Below are 23,042 nucleotides of genomic sequence, written 5' to 3'. Positions count from 1 at the left end.
CTACGCACCGTGGCTTACCATTCATATTTGAGATGTGATGACCCAAGAACAGAAACATCCCCAGCTGGCTCTTGAATTCCACAGGGGAAAATTTGTCGTGCACAAATCGAGCTGGGATTTCTCAGCAATGGTCATCAACCAAGCTCACGAGCAAACCAATGCCATCATCAAAGGTGACAGGGGTGCAGTCAGTGTGACTGAAGACCCATCAGCGCTGAGAAGAAAGATGGTGGCTGGCCCTGAAATCAGTCAGCTGGTTGTTCGGTACGAGGTGGCATCAGCAGCCAAAGATGTAACCAAATGTAACAGACATCATGAGCAGACTGAGTGAGCTCGAAGAGTGTTCTTTGAGAAAATAGACAGGCTGCCTAAGGTGATGAAGGACATGGGCAATCCTTTCAAGAAAGAGACTGGGGACATGCTTGCACTGGACACAAAGAACATTGCCCACCCCAGTGTTGCTGAAACGATTGGCACACGCTATGAGAGGGGCAGAAGCCGCTTCCAGGAATTCATGAAGGGGCTAGAAAGTGAGGAGGAATGCATGTTCTCTGAGCCAATGAAGAACAAGATGGACTCCTTTAGACAAGAACCAGCTACTGGTGATCCAAGGCAAAAGTTACCGAAGGAAGACTGCCACCTCATCTCCAAGCTCGGCATCTCATGCCAGACCAGAGAGTGTGACCTCCAGGAGTTATTTTGGTATGACAACCAATCATTTCCTGCTGCATTGACAATGGAAACCTTCACACCTGCCAAAAGTCTCAGCTTACTGCCATTCTTGAGGCTCGTACTGCAATGCTAAACACTGAACCAGAAGCTGATGCCATCATCATCGATGGTTCGGCTTTGGTGAACACTCTGCCCCCACTAACCTCAAAGACGTTTGAGGATTATGCACCACTGGACGTTTTTCCCACAATACAAGCATACTCTTCCAAGTATAAGAGAACAGACATTGTGTTTGATGTCTACCGGCCATTGAGTATGAAGGCCGAAACAAGGTCAATGCAAGGATGGGGAGCCTGACTCAGAGTGACAGGTACAGGCAAAATACCCCCAAACTGGCAGAGCTTCTTGAGAGACAAAGACAACAAGACAGAGCTCTTCAGCTTCCTGAATGACAATATTGCAGAGATGTGAAAACCAACCACGGTGAGGTGATCGTGACCAAGGAAGAAGATGCAGTCTGCAACCACACGATCCGCCTTGATTAATTGAATCCCTGTAACCATGAAGAAGCAGCCACATGGATCTTCATGCATGCCAGACATGTAGCAGCAGAGGGGTCAAAATTGTCATGATCAAAGCCAGTGACACAGATATCCCAGTCATAACAGTCAGTATTCGGCCAGCCCTGCAGGAGTTTGGTCTGCAGAAGCTGTGGATTGCTTTTGGTCAAGGGTGGAACCTGAGGTGGATTCCTGTACATGACCTCAATCCCTCACTTGGATCAGAGAAGACCAGAGGGATTCTCTTCTTCCATGCCTTTGCTGGCTGAAGAATGGTGTTGGCTTAGTGGTTAGGGTGGCGGCTTGGGATCCCAGGGTCCTGAGTTCAAGCCCCGTTGGCTGCTGAATTAACACCAGGGGGTTGACTCAGCCTGTCATCCATCTGAGGTCGGCGAAGTGAGTACCAGTGTACTGGTCCCGGTGTATGCCCCGGTTAGAATAGGTATACCATATCCCTGTGTGTCGTAAGAGGCGACCAGGGTTGGCGTCAGGAAGGGCATCCGGCCATAAAACATTGCCTCAAGAAAAAAAAAAGAAAAAAAGCCGAACCCCTGCACAGCAGGGAAAAATGGCTGTAAAAACGGTCATGCCTTTACTGGCTGCGATGTTGTGTCAGCCTTCCGTGTGAAAGGGAAGAAGTCTACATGGCAAACCTGGGATGTATATGTCAAGGCCTCCGATGTCTTCATCAAGCTCAGCCAGTAGCCGCCAACAGTTGAAGATGACAATCTGATGATCCTGGAGAAGTTTTAGTTACTACATCTGATAGTTTCAGTACAACTGCAGGTATTGATGACGCATGGCTCGACATGTTTGCTTGCAATCAGAGGGCGTACAGAGTCATTCCTTCAATTTTAGCACCTCTCCTTCAGCATGCCAAGTGTGTGGCCTCCCAGGCAGGCTGCATTTGGAGTCTGTCAACAACATGCCAGCCCAAAACCCAAAGTTCTGCTGACTGGGAATGGACAAAGCAAGGTGACATGTGGCAGGTCTTCTGTACAGCGCTCCCACCAATTGTACAGAGTTGTGAACCCCTGACGAAATGTGGCTGCAAGACAGAATGCTGTGAAAAGTGCAAATGCTATCGCTTTGGACTCACCTGCACAGCACGATGCAACTGCAGATGTGAGAATTAGTTAAGAGTATACATGTGGACATCGCCATGAAGTGACAAAGTACAAAGTGCAGAGAATAAATGACAAACAACTATTTTAATATTTAACTAAAAATAAATAAATAAATAAACATAAAATAGTAAATCCTGCATCCATGCATAACCTGAGAAGCAAGTGAGAGCACAGGTGGAGCTAAGATCATCAGATGGAAGAGCACTCAAAAGTGGAGCTATGAATAGCATGGCGACAGCTACATTGATTTTTATACATTTGGCTAATTTTTTCACAAAATCTGCTAGAAATTGTGGAAAGAAGCTTCTGAGAAGTTTTAGAGTGGTAAATTTGTATTCTTCGTGGTCAAATGCATGTAATTTGATGCCAAAATCATTCAAATCAGCCCACTGTATCAAATTGTATGGTAAACATAGTATTTCGATACCGCAAATGGCAGCCATCTTTAAAAATGGTGGCCAGTTTGAATTTTTGGGTGGCGAACAGGCTTTTCCAAAAGAGTAGTCCCAGAGGAGTATTCATGCCAATTTTGGTTCTTCTATCACCATTTGAAAGATTGTTTCACTGGTCTGCTCCACTATGGTAAATAAATTAGGAAACATGGAAATGATCCAAGGAGACAGCCTCCCCCCACCCCCTCCTGTTTTGCCTGGCTCTGGGTCCACTAAGTAACCTCATTGATGAGCAACGACACAGATACACCCGAACAACCAATAAAAGAATGTCCAAAGAAATAAGAAAGGTGACACATACTGTAAATGAATGATTTCTAACTCTTTGCACCGAATGACGAAATATTGGACGATGAAAACAGAACTAAAATTAGTGAGACGGTACTCTGATGACAAGCAGATGAAATTTGGCTGAGATAAGTGTGCCAAGTGTACATTCGTGCAAGGTTGACCAATAAAAACGGACAACATAAAAATCGACATAGAAACAACAGGACAACGAAGCATCTTACAAATACCTTGAAGTAGAAGAGGACCACCAAATATATCACAAAAAATGCAATCAGAAGGACGAAATCGACATTGACAGGACATTGAAGGACGAAATCAAATCGACTCATCTACAAGACGAAATCAGAAAACTAGATATCAGAAGGAGACTCATCACTATCCATAAAATGTTCCACAAAAATCAATGCATCCCGAGAATGTACCTGCTGAGGAAAGAAAGTGGTGTCGGCTTAATGTAACTCAAGTGCACAGAACGATAATTGTAGGATTAGCAGAGTACGTGAAAGGTTCAACAGACTACCGAATGCAATTTGTACACAAGCATGAACACAACAAGTCAGAAAAGGTATCTGTCACTCACCTTGCAAAAGCAGGTGTGAATAGAAGATGTCACGCGCCAAAATGAAACAGCAACAAATACAACCCCAACGATTGCAAAAAAGACACAAGAAATATACAAGAAGAAATATCAACAGATTATACAGTGACAATTTGGAGAAAGACAGAAGAGCAGGGAATTTTTTTTTTTTTTTAAACAAGAGCTCGACAGATTTGGGAGAGACAAAGAAGGATCATTGGAATGGCTAAGAAGAGGTCAGGTCAATTGGGACGGAGAACAAATCATAAATGCCCAAGACCAAGGACACGACCTGAATGGTTTTAAAAACTGAACCAATCGGACTTGTATTGGTTCTGCAAGGTAGAAACAGAAAGCATGAGCCACCTCTTATCGGGATGTAAAAAAAAAACTCATGTCAGGACAGCTGTACATACAAAGGCACAAAAAGGTATGTCGAGTAATCCACTGGCACATCTGCAGAAATTTTCACATCCCAGTTCCACAAAACTCATGGAAACACGAACTAAAGCAATCACTTAAAACAAGGACATAATGCTCACGTACAACCTGATGATCCCATCCAGAGCTTAAGATGACTTGAACCTTTTTCTCTCTGTGTTTCTGTATCTCTGTGTGTTTGTCTGTCTCAGTGTCTCTGTGTGTTTGTCTGTCTCAGGGTCTCTGTGTGCTTGTCTGTCTATGTCTCTGTCTCTTTTCCTTATGCTCGGCCACATCTTTTAAGTTACAAACTCCAAACTCGGGGTGCAAATACAACTTTGTGTGGGGGTTAACATAGGCAAGTGGCCACAGCCTCACGTGGGGGTATGGGGGGGGCAGGGCAAGCATAATTATCTATGTAAATGTGTATCGTGTAGCACCACCTTGTAATACTCTTTGCCAGCATCACAATTTCCTCTTTTACCTGGGCAACACTGAGGTTAAAGCACTCAATGCATGGGTAAATTTGTCCTCCTTTCACTCTCCTTCTCAACCATAAGTTTTGGCAAATACGACAACTAATTGGTCCATCAGTGAAGCGATGGATAGGATCTGCTGGTATATATATATATATATATATATATATATATATATATATATATATATATATATATATATATATATATATATATATATATATATATATATATATATATATATAAATTGATATGTGATCAAACACATATTATACATGACACGCAGTATTTTACACACACACACACACACACACACACACACACACACACACACACACACACACACACACACACACACACACACCCAAATCTCCCGCTGCAAGGGGGGATCGGCTAACAAACATGTTCACAGTCTCACTTTGAAATAAAGGATGTTCTTTAATCTCCGATGTGCCAGTATATGATTGACCCGGAGAATGACCTCAAAGGTGTGATGACATGTTACACAGTGACTTATTGCTCATTATCTCGCAAGAACAACAAATTTATTTTCATTTGTATGGTTTCACCTTTTTGCTCATTGGGCATTCCAAAAGAATCCCCAGAAGCACTGTTACCTTTGCATTATCTCATCGTGAAAACAAATGACCAAACACGAGAAAAAGAGTGCTTAAAGGGCAACACAATCAGGAAAGAAAAAAAAATGGAGATTGGAATTAGTTTTTTTTAAAGAACAAATACGGAAGTTCCTTTTTTTTGTAATACAAAAGGTGGAATGTTATTGTTTCATTGGTCAATCATCATAACAGAAAACCAATAGTATTGCTGAGTGTGTGAAATAATGAGTATTTCTATCACATGGTAATTCTAGTAAATTTTGGTTGTTAGAATAGGCATCAGCAGGCAGAACGAGTGTGCAATTTGTGTGGGTTTCCCTCTGCGGCATACTTTGCACTTCAAAAGTCACCCAAAAGACGGGCTGGCTGTGAGCAGCGAATTCAAATCTTCAGATGCTATCAGCAATGAGAGGATGCACATGCAGAAGTGGAGAGGGAGAGAAAAACAAAGAGAACGATAGATATGCAGAACAATTTCACACCCACTGTGTTCCTAAACAAAGTGGATCCAGACGAGTACAGATGTGTAAGTGTAGAGAACCAAGCACATCCGTTTTATGGAAATTTTCAGTTTGTGGAAATTAGTTAAAGGGCAAAAAAGATGAAAGAAACTGAAGAAAAGAAAGAAAACAATTTTGGAGACGAGGGATTTGGGAGTGGGGTGGGAAGGATGTACACAAGATGAAATTTGAAACGTAAAGGAAAAAATTCATTCATTGTGATGTAAAATCATCTGGAAAAATCGCAATGCAAGTTAAACAAGTAACAACTTAAAAACTTAAAAACTTGAGTTTGTACATAAATTATGTCAACACAGGGTGGTATGCATACGCAGATGTTTCCTTCAAAATGTCTCTGACCTGTATACGTATATATCAAACGCACCTCCTCGCTGTCACGGTGAGCATCGCCATGTCTTCTGTCTCACACGGTAAAACGGCATAATCCACAAAAAATAACCATCCATCTGCCACACAGATGATCCCCAGGCCAGACCCAGACGTCTATTGACCTCTGGCTCTCAGCCAGCGGAGACATAAATATCACTGCCAAGGTAAGTGAATCTCCCCATGACCTCAACATCCTCACCACAAACAGGTACAGACAAGATAGTTCCTGCTAATGTAAACCATTCAACCAGAAGGCACGTGGTGCGATTAGTGGGTAAATCGAAATATGTGGAGTGTGATGAGCACTCCACTTCCTTTCTCCCTTTCCACTTCCTTTCTCCCCTTTCTGCCAGCACTCCAGAGGCCACACCGTCTGGCTATCTTTCAAGCAGATGCCGGGCCCATCCTCATCTACGTGAGATGCAGATCAACCTGCTGCAACCACAATGCATGTGATCAGCCTGTTGGCCTCCACCACTCATGAGGCTCTCTTGTTGAGAGAATCTGGTGAGCAGGATCAGCATCAGGAAACACTTAAGTATTGACTAGTTTTAACATTTGCATGTGGTACATGCTTGGGAGCTTCATTGGTATGCATTGCTGTCTGAGCTATCGCTGATGATTCGCCAGTTGTTGAGGACCTCTGGGAAGGGTTCGAAACAGCATAGCGCTTACCTTGTGTAGGTCTTCTTGGGTTGCTTTATGCAGCTTCTTCAGCTAGAGGAGTGTGGGAGGGGTCAATTGTGTAAATATGTGTATACATATCTAATATGTAAAGCTTTTTCTAACCACTCACTCACTGACTGATATTAAAGATCGGTACCTTCCAGGTGATCTAGAGAGCTGAAATTTTGCATGCCGATGAACATTGAATGTGATACTTTGGGGGAAAAAAATAAAAGAATTGTCGGCCAACATCCATAAATGAAACTACAAACAAAGTTAATTTATAAAAAAAATGCAGGTGAGTGACCCATGACAATGGGGAAGCACGGTAATTTTCTGTGCCGATGGCCATTGAAGCCGATACACCAGGAGAAAAAAAAAACTCACAGAATCATCGGACATCCATAAATGAAAATATAAATAAATGAAAAAAAAATGCAGGTGTGCGATGCGAGACAACGGGGAAGCAGGTTAATTTTGCGTGCTGATGGACATCGAAGCTGATACACTTGGAAAAAAAAATCACAGAACCATCAGAAAGCATCCGTAAATGAAAATATAAATAAATGAAAAAAAATTAAAGGAAAAAAATGCAGGTGAGCGACCCGAGACAATGAGGAAGCACGGTTCATAACTGCTTCCAATGTGAAAGCATACCCCACTTGTGTGTGTATGTGTGTGTGTGTGTGTGTGTATATATATATATATGTATATAAAATTTTTTACACACAGTGTGTGTGTGTGTGTGTGTGTGTGTGTGTGTGTGTGTGTGTGTGTGTGTGTGTGTGTGTGTGTGTGTGTGTGTGTGTGTGCTTTATTGTTTTCCTTAAAACTGATTAGCTGGAAATGCAAGATTAACAATAAATTTATATCCTATGTGACCTTTCCTGGCGAATGCAGAAATAAAATGGTTGTGAACAAACAAGAAATACCATATTTAATTATCAATGTTCAAAAAAAAAAAAAATCCTTGAAAAACTGCCCACATGAGGATTGGTCAGATATTGATCAACTGAGTGACCAGAAGTTCAAGGTAATTTACATTGTGAACAGTCTGGTGAAGGTAGATCAGCACACAAGTGAGTGACTCCATAATTTAGGTTTTCAAACACGGAACACATTAAAAACAGTACATTATACAAGAGTACATAAAGCATCCTTGTTATGCAGATGTCACTATGTAAATCAAAATATTACCACAAAGCTTTCAAATTCCACCATTTTATTTCTGATGGAAACCCTTAAGCAAGTGACATACTGTACCATTACATATAACATTTTCAAAAAAATCCTCCACAACCATGGCATGCGTGATGCAGCTATTAATGATAACATGGTGGCCCTGGTGTGGTGCTGTCTCATTTTCCCTCTGCCAGAGCATTGGGCACTTATGACAGGTTATTGGGCACTTATGACAGGTTGTGAATATTACTCAAGCTATCATTTGTCCTGTACAGTTTGCCACTCAATTGTCGGAGAGTGTAAATTTTCCACTGAGCACCTGCGCGAACCAGACCCACACAAGTGAAGGAAATGCAACAAGGCAATTTACCCACTCCACCACTGAGCTGCTCTGATGATAACATGTAAGGTTTTCGTGTTGCATGTTAAACTTCCAGAAAAAATTTTAGACCACCCTGTCAAAAATGTGTTTAAAGGTCAACTGTGGGGCCATAAACGAGATGAATGGCAATTAATCTTTAAAATATACACTAATAGAGTGTATATTTGAGTGTGATACGAGTTGAGCCTCGGAACATACTGTATGATCATAGGTTCAAATCTACTTTATGCAATAAATGTGTAATTTTGTCCCAAATGAGGGTCTTATTGCTTCATGTAATGCCTGCACAAGCTTCTCGAAGACCCTGATATAAACAAAGAAAGAGCTATTAAAATATCATTAAATAGCCCGATTCCAACTCATTTCACACGGCTTGATACAGTGGGATAAACGCAATACATTGAAGGTGTGGCTTTGTATTAAAGATGTTTTAAAGGTTATTACCAATCAATAGATAAATTTAAAAAACAATAAAACAAGTAAGTTAGTAAACAAACAAATGTTACCTAATATGTACTTCGAAAACATTTAACTGTACCACAAAGAGAGAGCTTTGGCTGTGTGTCGGCATTTTTCTCAGAGATGGCCAAATGGATCTTCCTCAACCTGTCACAAGTTCATCAGTGAGTGCCATGGAGTGTTTAAAGGAAAATAATTTGAAAATTTTGAAAAACTTTCAACCATAAAGTCGCTCTGCAGTCCCCAAGCCTTTGTCGCCAGGTGAAAGGTAATATTATATGATCCCCAACCCAATACCTGAGTGGGTGGAGTACGGAAGTGTTTTTGGCTCCAACATTAACCCAAAAAAATCAATGTCCGATTTCTTCAAAATGCGGTCAGAATTAAAATAGCAATGGGCAATGCGGGTATCCCTGCTAGTTATTTATATAAAAAAGAGAAAAAGAAAACAGGACAACCCTTTTCCACAAATAAACAAAATATAGTTCACACCTTTTATAATAACTGCAAAAATGAAGCTGGATCAGGACCATAAAAACCATTATTTACTCATTTAGTCATCAAGTTCAGAAACAGCCTGGATTATTAATTGCAAATAAATGACTTGGTCGTAAATCAATGTACTCTGTGATTAGGAGCTTCAACGTCATCTGTCTGGCATTCCCCTCACGACAAATGATGCTGGGTTCAGATCGCATGAACTGCTTGTTTGGCCATCGTTTCCGAACATCTTCGATATTTGGCAAGGTATACTCATGCCTCCTAATTTCCCTTTCCTGCCTGCAATATATGCATCAGCTCCCCCATGAGCCTAATAGACACTGTCAAAAAAGAAAATACAACTAATTTGATGGCACAGGACAACAATCAAGAATCGATGAATGCAGGATTAAAAAGACGAACGATAAACTTTTGGGGAAAACTTTCTTCTCTGCTAAATAGTAGCTGGACAATATTGCAATCCTTTTGATGAACATGTTCGTTTGAAGCACATTGTCCAGATGCTTACCTGTGTCAGGGTCACAGAGGTGTTCGCAGGGATCCAGTGTCCGCTCTGAGCAGGGATCACGTAGCCATGGTAAACTTGCATTCAAACTTTGTCGAAACAGGAGCACACGTGCTGGGTTCAACCAACCACCGACATCCAGCCGACCGGCATCACTCAATACAAGCACGCTACCTGCAGAAAGATGCAGAGTAATAAATAACTGATACACATGTGTAGAAGAGAAAAAAAAATTGCATAATAGAATGTGCAGCATTAAACACTCAATAAAAAAAACATCATTGGAACCAATATTGTTGCAGAAATAATACATAGCAAGATTTATGGGTTGTACACAACGAGGAGCCAGTTGAATAGCAGTCGATGGTGTGGCTTCACATGTGGATCACCCAACTGCTAGTTTATCCAGCGATCTCAGTTTGTTACTGCGTCTTTCTTTCTCCCCATTTCATCATTGCTTCAGCTAACAACCAGTATCTGTTCAATTCATACAAAAGATGTGTATATTTATTGGACAGCTGAACACCTGGACAAACGTCATTTGCAATGCTGTGTTGTCTCAAAACTAGAGCCAAAATTATGTCGAAATGATCAGTTCCTTGATGGTCCAGTATTTGTTGCTAGTTGAACGTGAACATGAACACCCACCATTTTCCCCGTCTTCCTCTTTTGCTTCGACAAAGGGGAAAGGCCGAAATGTCAGCACTTATTAATCATTCACGGAAGATAAATCAACCATTTTGCCCATTGTGCATCACATCTTCTGAGGTTATGAGCTGGGATTGCAGGAACTTGTTTATAACCCCAAGTGAAAAAAAAAACTGAACATGTGATTAAAACAAGCTATGGTTGCTACATTACCAGATATGAGTATGTGCCTCATTATAGGGCTTCAAACACCATGGGAATATGACAAAAAAGAAATATAGCTTCACATAAGACATGTGCCAGAGACAGGCATAATATACGGAAGCAAATGACCAAAGAAATCCTTTTGGCAAAATAGTTCACTCTAATGGAGAAAGAGAAAGGAAAGTTATACACAGGAGAGTAAGACTGGGAATTGTGTGGAATTGAGTGGCCAAAGGTGTGCACACAAATCTCAAGGAAATTCTACACCTGGCAACAGTATCGGATTTTTCGTGCATTTAGTTTACTTTTCACATGTTATCCTCTATGAAAACCCTAACACCAACATCACCACCATTTTATTTATGAGACAAAATCTAGACTCATGGGAGAGTAGAAAGGCAATGTACTGACAGTGGGACACATCGAGACACATTGGACACATCGAGAAAAGGCAAAGAGGGGAGAAAGGAGGCGGGAGAGGAAATACAGTAACCTGCAAGTAATAGGGTTGAGTTAGGTAGGATTAATGCGGAAGGAAATATTTTGGGTCAGGATAGTGGATGACGTGAGATGGTGCTGCACTGCCTGCTTGAAGCCCGAGAGAGAAAGGTGCGGTTGAACGGTCTCCAAAAGAAAACTCTACAAACAGAAGGAAAGATGAACAAAGGAGTGGTCGAGGGTAGAAAGCTTGGACTTTGGGAGTTTAACGAGGAGTGGATGATTGGCTGAATGTGTACGTTAAGGAGAAAGGGGGCATGGTGGGGAAGGCAGAGGGCTGAGAGAGCAGAGGAAGTTTTAACTCCACTTAGCTATGGACAAAAGCCTTGGCAGCTCGAGTAATTCCAATTTTTCAAGGAATGAAAAGGTCAGCCCAGGAGGAGTGTTTGCCTTGGTCGTATTGTCTTCAATTATGTCAAATTTGTATTCAAATGAGTTTTTAAGGTAACATCTACAATTTTTAGGCAACTAATTACTCTAAAGGCCCAGTCACACCTTGACGTTTTAGCCAGGAATGGCAACGTATAAAAATGCACGTAAAACGTTGGCGTACGCTGAAGTTTTGCGTTTTTTTTAAGTTTTGGTCATATTCAAAACGTGTTGGTCATATGCATAACGTATTAGTAACGGGCACAGAACGTTTCGTTGTGTTAAAGATAACTTATACCAATGAATGCTTAGCCTGTTGTCGGCGTTCACAACCTATGCCCAACGATAGTTTAACTTAGTCATAGTGCGCTGCACGTATCGCCGACGAACTCGTGGCGTTCTCTGTTAAAAACCTGCCGCACGCCGATTTAAATCATAACCGCCTGAAAATTGGAAGTGTCAACATCGCAGACACACCTTGACGATTTAGCCAGCGTATGCCGACCTATGAAAAATGTGTCTAAAACGCTGGGACACGTCGAATACGGGAAGGGTAAGTTGTGTATATGTTAGCAGCACGATGAAAAACAATGAAGTACGCTGTCATATTACGTGGTACGTCTAGTACGTCGTGAAATTTCAACCATGCTGAAAATTTTACGACGCACTCGACGTATGGCTCACAAGTTCCGCATACGCTGGCATAAGTTCTCGGCACGCTCCGCAATCGTTTACACACGTCGGCCACACGTTACTTGTAAGCTACTCATAAGTCGAAACACATCGAGGTAATGTTTTGCATACCCGAAACTTAATTTTTAACCTACGAGTAACGTGCTTTGAACCTATTAGTAGCGTGCTTTGAACCTATGTTTAACGTATCTCAAACGCACATTGGCGTATGTAGATGAATTTAATTGACGTCTTCCGGACGACCACAGAACTTACTGAACGTGTTTCTAACTTACAGCTCCCGTACAATGGCGTATTGGCAGCGTTTAGGGGAATTGTTATATATACAAATGGGCTTCACAAGAGGAACCCGTCAGTGTTCCAGACTCCATATTGAGTAGATGTTAATGTCACTAACAGTGGCAGTAGCAGTAGTAGTTCGAGAGAATTTAGTGATGTCGATGTTGGTAGTAGTAGTAGTAGTTGTACTTTCAAGTAACGTGTTGCAAAGTGTGAACAACGTTCGTGTAGCGTGCTTACAAAACGTTACTCATAGGTTAGAAATAAGTTTCGGGTACGCTAAACATTACCTCCGTGTGTTTCGACTTATGAGTAACTTACAAGTAACGTGTTTCAACGTGTGTCAACGATCGCATAATGTGCCTACAACTTATGGCCAGCGTAGCGGAACGTGTGAGTCATACGCAGCATACGTCGTAAAATTTCAAGCATGAAAAAATTTGAGGAAAACCCAAAAGTTCAATGTTTAAAGCCAGCGTACTACCACTTATGGCAGTTTTTTTCAGCGTTGTCTTAACATATACAAAACGTTCCCATAACGTATTCGACGTGTACCAGCGTTTTACACAGATTTTCCAAAAATCGGCATAAGCTGGCTAAAACGTCAAGGTGTGACTGGGCATTAACCATGCCTATTTCTCTATATTTAGAGAAATAAAAGTTTATGAGAAAACCTTCCATGAAAATTTACTCAATAATTGGAAGCAGCATCACCAACTCATGTAACCCCCCCCCCCCAATCCTGACCCACAATATTTTTGACCACCATTAAAAAAAAAAGATGGTGAACATGGAACAGACATGTGAACAGCAGCAATTGATACCAATGATAGAAAACTTGAAGAAAAGACAATGGATTGAAGTCATCGACAAAAGACAGAGTTCATCGATCAGACAGGAGAAAAGAGGATGAATGGTTGAAGGTGAACAAAAGGTTGCGCACTCAGGAAGGCCGACGGGCAATAAATGCATTGGATGGTCCTTTTTCATTTTCATCACAGTTATTCAACTCTGTAAATGTGACTCCACCTTTCACATCAATGGATGGAGGCCCTAAGCTTCAAATAGCAGTGCAATCAATCAATCAAATTGGTTTCTTACATTGCACTTTTCATTTCGGAATAACGTTCAAAGTGCTTTTTCAGCGGAAGAACAATTGAGATTAAAATTTACAAAATAACTGTAAAACAAAACATATTAAAAAGAAAAATAATATTGAAACAAAAAAAAAATCTTAAAAGAAAATAAAAGTTGGGTTCAAGACGGATCTATAAACTGAGATTGAAGTGGCTGTGCAAATCTTAAAAAGCAACTACTTCAAAAGTTTTGAAGCATCTCCATTGAAAGCATGATAATTAAAAGTCTTCATCATTGTGTGAGAGATTACCAGAAAATACTCACTGTTTGAGACCATAGCATTCTTAATGGGATGTGAAGTGTGTTTTCTTTGTACAGAGTCAAGGCTCATGGAAGAGTGAGAACAGAATGGATCAGGATGTAACACAACAAAAGGAACAGGGGGGGAGAGAGAGAGGGGAAGAGAGAGAAAGAGAGAGGGGAGGGAAACATCAACAGCAGAGTTGAAGGACAAAATTGAAGGAGACTTGGATAAATAAAGCATGTGTGGATGAATGAGGGGTACAGGATGACACATGAGGTGGACAAGATGGATACAGAAGTAAATTCTCAGGAAGAAAAAAAAACCTTGAAATTTTGAAGGAGGAGGGTTTAATGGGGGTAGAAAAAGTACAATATTTGCGGGAGGGGGGGGGAGGCAAAACCAGGAACGCGGCGATGAGAGTGACACAGGATTTTCACGGTGGCTATCTAACACAGGTGTAGGCATTGAACAACATGGAAACAAATTCAACAAAAACAGCATACAAGGCAAGATTTCACACACAGAAAATTGGACAAAAACACAAATAGAAACACAGTGAAGAAAATATATCAGAAAAACGTGATGGATCCGGTTTGGAAAACTTACCTTTGATGTGTGAATAAATTAAAAATATAGGCAGGACCAAGTTATTTTCATCTTTTAACATTATCAACATTATTTTGAAAACAATGCATTGATACACTGAAAGCCAGTAAAGATGCTAAAAGATTGGGGTAATATGTTCAGATTTCTGAGCTTCAAATACAAGCCTGGCTGCTATCTTCTGCACAAGTTGTAAGGGGTTTCGAGAAGACACAGGTAAACCTGCTACCAGTGAATTGCAGTAATCCAAGTGCGATGTTGAGAGTGTGGATCAGGATTTCAGTCGTCCTCCGATTTCAACATGAGTGGGTTTGAGTTGTCTTTTACAGATGAAAGGAAACAGACTTGCAGATATTTCCAATATGTGGGACATAAGAAAGTGTCGAGTCCATGGTGATACTCAGACTAAAAACTGTAGATGAGGAATGAGGTGATGATCAACAAGTTTACCATCTGAGGTCGCAGTTTTTGAGAACAGATCACGGGCGAAGAATGAGCATATCAATCTTAACAGCAATAAGTTTGAGAAAATTATTGGGCATCCATGTTTGACTTTCAAACAAGCAGGAAGTCAAATTTGTGGAAGTCAGCAAATCATCAGGTTCAAGAGACAAGTGGATCTGGCAATTATGAGCAGAGCAATGAGAACTGATATTAAAATTACGGAAAATTATACCCAGTGGATGTAAGTAAACAGAAAATAAAAGTGGAATAAGAACAGATCCCCGAGCAACGCCGACTAAACAATGTTGGTGAACAGGATCTGATAAGCAGCCAATAATATTTACCGTGAATGTTCTGCAAGATAAGATTGAAATAATTCCAGAGGTGGTCCGGAGATATAAAAACAAGATTAAAGATGGACACTTAATGTATTATGGTCAATGGTATCAAAAGCAGCTGATAAGTCCAGGAGGATTAGAATTGTTGCTGATCCTTGATGTCCTTAAATAGGATTTAATGATTGACCTTGAGAATGGCAGCCTCCCCATGATGTAACTGTATAAAACCACACTGGAAAGGTTCCAAAACAGAGTGATGACGCAGGTTCCACCTTTATTTACACAACATAACACAACTTCCAAGTGAAAAACAAATTCTACAAATTTCAGAAAAAGAATTAAAAATACAAAACTAGAATATCTTGATTGGATAAGTGTCCACCTACCTTATGACAGCAATTATAAATTAGTTTAGGTGTAACCAATCGCCTTCAAAATCACACACCAAGTTAATTGGACTCCACCTGTGTTAAATTGTAGTGATTTAGATTGTTTTATGATAAAATCAACTGTTCCTGTAGGTTTCTCTTGGAGTACAGTTAAGACAAACATTAAGAAGTGGAAGGCATATGGTATCACCAATACCCTGCTGAGATCAGGCCATCCCTGCAAACTGAATGACCAAGCAAAAAGGAGACTGATCAGAGAGGCCACCAAGAGACCAATGGCAACTTTGAAAGAGCTAGAGGCTTTTATGGCAAACACTGGTCACTGTGTGCATGTGACAACAATATCACAAGCATTCCACAAGCCTGGCCTGTATGGTAGGGTGGAAGAAGGAAGCCATCAATCAAAAAAGCCCACCTTCAGTCACATTTGAGGAATGCAAAGAACCGCTCAAGAGATTCTGCAGCCATGTGGCAAAAACTTTTGTGGTCTGACGAAACCAAGATGGAACTATTTGGCCTAAATGCAAAACTTTACGTTCGGCGCAAACCCAATACAGTGCATCAACCAAAGAACACCATCCCTATTGTGAAGCAAGGTGGTGGCAGCATCATGTGATGGGGATGTTTCTCATCAGCAGGGACTGGGGCACTTGTCAGGAGAGAATGGAAAATGCATGGAGCAAAATACAGAAAAATCGCACAGGAAAACCTGCTGCCCTCTGCAAGAAAGCTGAAATGTGGACAGAAGTTCACCTTTTAGCATGACAACAACCCGAAGCACACAGCCAAAGCTACACTGGAGTGACTCAGGAACAAAAAAAAATGTCCTTGAGTGGCCCAGTCAGAGCCCCGACCGAAATCCAATCGAAAATCTGTGGTATGACTTGAAGATTGCTGTCCATCAATGTTCCCCACACAACTTGACCGAGCTTGAACAGTTTTGTGTGGAAGAATGGGCAAATAGTGCACAATCAAAGTGTGTAAAGTTGTTATAAACCAATCGCAACAGACTCACAGTTGTAATTGCTTTCAATGGTGCTTCCACCAGGTATTTACTCGGGGGGGGGGGGGTGGACACATCAAACCAAGATAATCTAGTTTTGTATTATTAATGAATTTTGCGAAATTTGTAGAATTTGTTTTTCACTTGGCAGTTGTGGGTTACGATGCCTGATTACGATTACGGTTACGATGGAAAATGCCTGATTTATTGCAATTTAATTCCAGGCAATAAGGCAACAAAAGATGAAAATTTTGAAAGGGGGTGTACACTTTCTATAGGCCCTGTATATATAAAGCATGTTAACATTGAAATAGACATGTAAATACAATAAATACAGTGTAAAGTAAACAAAAACACAACAGTTTTACCTTTTAAATTTATTCCAAAACAGCGAAGATGGTGAGGGTAAATATATTATGTACTCTGACGTAAATAGAAAACACAAGACTTAGCTCGGAGATGATGATGATGCTGCTATTATGGGGGGAGGGTGGAGGTTAGAAAGACGTGGATGTGGGACTTGCGATGGCTATTGGATCATCGGGAGCACGACGAAGTCACCTGTTGCATTCCCACATTAAAGGGTAAAACGATCCTCAGCCATTAAGATACAAGGCAGATCTTCCCTGCTTGGACAGGAAGGTACGAGATGGCACCCTCATCCAAAATAATCCTAGTGTTAAAAACCTGCACCGATATAAATCCCTCTGTCTCGATTCGTTGATTGAACTGGAGCCTTCGGCCCCGGGGTGCCTCGTGAAAACGTTGGTAAATCTGCTGTTCTCCCATATCATCAGTCCACTCAAAGGCTTTATTTTTCTGTTTCGTCCTGATCCAAACATCAAGTGCTTTTTCCATCCTTTCAATATGACCATGGGACTGGAATGAGCCTCTTGCGCTTTGAGGAGTGGGAACACTTGAATGGATATTTGACTCAGGTTTACAAACAGTCGATTCATTGATCGGGTGATGGTGGATCTCAGATGCCGCATTTTCACTTCTTGCCAACACAAAAACTCGATTTATTAACATGATGTCATAACCCTTATCTGCCTTTTGGCACGATTAATTTTGTCCATCATTTAATGTTTGGCACGATTATTTTGGGTTGTAGATCTAGTTTTACAGGATCTCTATGTCATTTCCTGTCCGATGACGATTCATTAAATTTAGGTTTGTTCCTGTATACTGGTCTAATCACTGCAATTAACGGTTCGCAGGAAATGACAAAACGCTCCGAATGGGAGGTAAGCGTACACAATGATGCAAACCATGACTCATCTTTGCTCAAAAACTACGATTGGCCGAAATTAAATACAGCGATAACGGAATTGGAATACAATAGGTTGTCCGCGATTGGTAGGGTTTGCTGTATACACATAACATACATATAACTCTGGCAGGCCACCAGAGGGTGAGTAAATTTAGCCAATTGGGAGATTTATCTAAATGAGAACGAGAACATCACCCTTGTGACTGCCAATCTGGTGAGTAATAATATGGCAGGACGAGATAACGATTGGCCGCCGAGGAGAGATTATTGCATTTTAAAGTTTGTGGGTGGGCAAGTTGAGCATGTCCATTTTAAATTAATGATTAATTTTTTTTAAATCATGAGCATTGAATGGGTTTTGAAGTGTAGATAGTTAGGTTAGAGATAGCCTCATCTTCCAAAGCCTCCTCTGACTTACTGATTAAGATAATTAGTTTGAATATTTAAGTGTGAAGGTCTGGCCTTAGGTGACCTTGTCAGGAGCCGAAGATCTGGGGGAAGGGGTCATGCCATGTGTACATCTCTCCTGATACCTGCCCATGGTACCGTGGACTGCATTCACCTACCTGCCTGCTTTTACCACACTCACCCGGTTCTGTGTGAATGATTGTGTGTGTATACGTAGCGAGTGTGTTTAACACCTTTGGAGATTTGTTTCTTTGCTTGTTATTAAGTTTTGTGCTAATGCATTGTGTCTTTTTGTCTGGGATCCTGTCATCATAATGTTTTGAGCTGATGAAATGATTGATATTTCTTCAGCCACTTGTGCTTGTCTGTTCTTGCCATCTTTCCCACAATGACCGATTGAGTTTATTTGAAACCCCAGGAAGGGAAATAAATTAATTTGGGTAATTCCTTTGTTTGGCTATTCCTGCTTGTCAGAAACACACGAGACTAGAGGCGTTTTGCAACTACCACTCAGGCGGTGCGCCGTCAAAAATTAGCCTTAAGCGGCTATCAACAGGACATCAATTCCCAGTTTGTGCAGTTCTCAGCTTTAATTGCTTGCTTGCAATTGTGGGTGCAACCCATATACGTGAACAATTAGGACGTGCGTGTTTTATTATAAAATGTAGAAATATGTACAGTATATGCATTAATTATTTAAATAATTTATTTTCTGAATAATGTTAGCAACCAAAAGTCATAACCACACATTGTCTTATTGACTCAAGTCTGGGAAATAAAGATGGCAAGAAAGTGAGATTACTTAAAAGTATAGAACAGTGAATCATAATGAAATTTCTAGTCAATGAAAACATCGAGCATGTTGAAACTTCCAGGCAATTGGCTTCATCAAGGCTGCTTGTTAACTGGTGGTATCATCATTTACAGAAAGTAATTTTTGTAACTGTGGAAAAGGACTTCGTAGTGGAAAACAAATTATATTTTCTTGTTAATAAAGTAAATGCAAGAATTACATTACGAAGGTGATTCAAGTGAAACTTACAATTTTGTGCACTGCTTGGAATGGAGAAACATAAATCTTGGAAACTGACATATAGATTATTCCATTTTCTTGCTGGATGAATGCCATACAAAATTACCTCTAGTTTTACTGATGTGCACCAAATCACAAGATAGCAAATATTCATACAAGTGGGCTCATGTGGAGTGAAAAATTGCACAATTTCAACTAATAATGTGGGTCAAAAGAAGCATCCTGAATCATGAAGATTCCAAAATGGTTCTTTTCTGACAGCCAAAGATGTAAAACTGTAGCGGCAAAACATTTTGTGGACAAAGACATTTGCGAAGATGTAATGACCAAACATGGATTTTGCCCAACTTGGGACTTTACACATTTGCTCAATGTCAAATCTATGGCGAATGGTTTATATTGGCTTGTAGCTCTGGCAATGATTACAAACACCCAAGTGCCAAGCCACCCAAGTATCCCGAACAAACAGGAACAAGTGAATGTGCATTTAAAAGTGGACAATGGAAATCTTGCTGAAAGTTCAAGGCAGGAGGAGGCCATTCGGCCCATCAAGCCTTTGCTTCTGCATCCATCTTGTCCATTCCATCTTGTGAGATCAGGCCAGATTAGATCTGTGACTTGATACAGGTACCATGAAAACCTGTACGAACCTGTTTCATGGTCGGGTTGTCAACGACTAAACCGTCTCCCCCACCAGGTTTTCTGGTGAGGAGGGTGTATGATTATGGACACCAAGCAGGATTAAAAACAAAACCTGTCAAAGGGCGGAGGAGCTCCTTGTGAGCCAACGGCCATCCATATCTAGTGCCCAACTGTGTCGAAGGATGTCCTCCTGCAGTTGGGTTACTTCTTAGTAGGAGGTTGGTGGCAGGATTTGCACTCCACGATAAAACACTTCATTTCGCAAAACAAACAAAAACATAATGACATCTGAAAACCCACTCCATGGGAGTTCCTCCTGCACAGCTGCCCTCTCAGCTCACCGGATGATGGGATTGGGGCAAAGTCTTTGGGACAACCACTCTTTAATGATAGGAGGAAAACCACAGGATAACTTTCCTGGGTCAGATTGCGGTAGTGTGTGTCAGGGTGGTGCTGAGGTGTCATCCACCACACGGCGGTCTCCTTGGGTTAAGCTGAGGAGATCCCTTTGGGTGGGTGCCTGGAATATCCTATCCCAAAGGGAGGATGATCACCTATCTCTTTTATCATCTGAGCTCAAGCATTTGGACATCGGTATTGCAGCTCTCTCTGAGGTTCTGAGCCCGGATAGTGGCAAGATCATGGCGGGTGGTTACACCCACTATTGGTCTGGTTGCTCTGATGGTTACCATGCCCCCAAGGAGTTTCTGTAGCTGTGTCCAATAAGCTGACTTCAATGATAATTGAGGCAACACCGGTTAACGAGCGTATTATGAGACTAAGGATTCGTCACGCCTTCGGTGTCATTTCCCTGGTCTCTGTACATGCTCCGACTGAGGCGAGTGATCTCACCGTGAAGAATGCATTCTATGCCATGCTCGAGTCTGTGGTTGATCAGTGCCCCAGGCGAGATGCTCGTCTAGTCTTGGGGGATTTCAATGCATCGAATGGAACTGATAGGGATGGTTATGAGACGTGTGTTGGTCCCCATGGGTCTGGAACTGTGAACCTGAATAGCACGAAGTTCCTTGAGTTTGCAAGAGGTCATGGATTTAGGGTGGCTGATTCATGGTTTCAATGCCCAGAGCCTCCGCACTGGACTTGGTATTCCAACGCTGGTGGTGTGGCAAAGGAGATTCACCATGTGCTCATTGATGGTCACTGGAGGATGATCCAGAACTGTATGGTCTACTGGAGTGCTCAGTTCCTCAATACCAACCACAGGCTTGTGATAGCATCTCTGAAGTTGCAGCTAAAAGCCGGGAGAATGGTACCATCCCAGCCGAGGCTGAATGCTGGCAAGCGCAAGGAGGAGAGGGTAGCTGAGGAGTTTGCGAACAGGCCGAGTGGAGATTTGGGGGGTCTGGGTGCTTTGGGGAATCCTGAAGAGTTGTGGAGTGCCTTCAAGAATACCATCCTTGATGTTGCCGGTGGATGTCTTGGAACTCACCATCAGGCAAAGAGGAACTTTGTCTCTCAATGGACACTGGCTACCATTGCCCAGAGTGGCAGCGCCAGTCCTAATGGCAAAGCCGAGTGGTTCAGGGAGTTGAGGTGTAAAACTGTACGTGCGCTGAGGTTGGACAAGGAGGCTTATGTGCGAGGAATCTGTGAGGGGATAGATCATCAGCTGTGGTTAAGTGATTCATCCTGCTTACAGGGGAATTCACACATTGCGTTCCTCAAAGCCCATCCCTCGGGACACTGCAGATAGAGTGGAGGGTGGTGGGCTCTTGACAAAGGAGTCCAAGATGAAGGCCCGCTGGGCTGGTTCCTTTGAGTGGCTGTACCAGGCTGATCCACCAGCTGTAGAGTTGGATGTTGGGGTGTTACCATCCCTATTGCTGACCCTCCAATCAACTGTGATCCACCTTCATTTGTGGAAACACAGGCTGCGGTGAACTGGTTGAAATGAGGTAAAGCACCTGAGCTCTGTGGCATCCATGCTGAATTTCTCAAGGCTGGTGTTATTGCTGTACTCATGTCGTTGCATGCAGTTCTGTGCTCTGCCTGGAACACAGGCATCACCCCACTGACTGGAAGAGGGGCCGTGTTGTCCCTCTCTGGAAGGGGAAGGGTGACCGCCAACACTGCAACAACTACAGAGGGGTGACGCTGCTCTCAGTGCCGGGCAAGGTCTTTGCTCGGATAATTTGTGATGGGGTTCACCACCATCAACTTGAGCACCAGCGCCCAGAGCAGTCAGGCTTTACACCGAAGAGGTCAGTGATTGACCGTATCCTTGCCCTTCGGGTCCTCACCGAATGCAGATGAGAGCTTCGGCAGTGGCCACTTACAGCTTATGTTGATCTCTGTAAAATGTTTGATTCATTGAATCGGGATGCCCTCTGGAGGATTCTTGGTCTTTGTCGGGTGCCACCAAAACTGATCAATCTGATGTCTGAACTATACTCTGGTACTGAGAGTGCTGTGAAAAGTGGTGATACCATCTCCAACTTATTTCCCGTTGCTACTGGAGTTCATCAGGTGTGTGTACTGGCCCCCCACACTTTTCAGCGCTTGTACGGACTGAATTCTGGGGAGGATGTCAGAGAGATCAAGCTGTGGTGCATCGTTTGGGAATGTTAAGATCTCTGACCTTGATTTCGCAGATGATGCAGTCATTTTTGCGGAGACTGGATATTCTTTTGGGGACCCTCGAGGTGCTGAATGAGGAGTAAGAGCTGCTGAGATTACATGTTTCCTGGGTCAAAACTAGGATCCAGGCTTTCATTGACATCTTGGAGGTTCCTGTCTTGTCTATACTTGTTTGGGGTGAGGATGTTGAGGTCAGGAGAGATTCACTTACCTTGGCAGTGATATTCATGCCTCTGCTGGCTCTGAGCCAGAGGTCAATAGACGTCTGGATTGGGGCTGGAGAGTCATGGATTCACTGGATCATGGGGTGTGGTGCTGTCGGTTCCTCTGCAGTACGACGAAAGTCTGAGTCTTCAGGTACTTGGTTCTTCCAGTCTTGCTCTACGGATGTGAGACTTGGACTCTGAGCAGGGATATGATATGGAGACTTAAGTCCTTCGGTACCAGGTCTCTTCGGAGAAT

At 42.0% G+C, this 23,042-nt stretch overlaps 1 protein-coding gene and 1 long non-coding RNA gene across 6 annotated transcripts in view; one reads left to right on the top strand and one right to left on the bottom strand.

The window, feature by feature from the left end:
* LOC147012574 (astrotactin-2-like) overlaps nucleotides 1–23,042 on the bottom strand; it is a 954,475-nt gene that overhangs the window by 658,813 nt on the left and 272,620 nt on the right. For all 5 annotated transcript variants that reach the window (XM_085853556.1, XM_085853558.1, XM_085853557.1 and 2 more), the window contains one exon: nucleotides 9,781–9,951. In XM_085853556.1, the coding sequence (XP_085709682.1) occupies nucleotides 9,781–9,951 (171 nt within the window). The remainder of the gene's footprint in view (nucleotides 1–9,780; nucleotides 9,952–23,042) is intronic.
* The window catches only part of LOC147012575 (uncharacterized), a 42,288-nt gene that overhangs the window by 5,167 nt on the left and 14,079 nt on the right, over nucleotides 1–23,042 (top strand). The window contains exon 2 of the long non-coding RNA XR_015050998.1: nucleotides 6,436–6,589. This is a non-coding gene — a long non-coding RNA (uncharacterized LOC147012575). The remainder of the gene's footprint in view (nucleotides 1–6,435; nucleotides 6,590–23,042) is intronic.

Source organism: Eptatretus burgeri, chromosome 14, assembly GCF_056783735.1.
Source record: "Eptatretus burgeri isolate ZD-2024b chromosome 14, Ebu_testis_v1, whole genome shotgun sequence".
Classification (NCBI taxonomy): domain Eukaryota; kingdom Metazoa; phylum Chordata; class Myxini; order Myxiniformes; family Myxinidae; genus Eptatretus; species Eptatretus burgeri.
The sequence above is the reverse complement of the archived record's forward strand: the minus strand, read 5'-3'. Positions and strand labels throughout refer to the sequence as shown.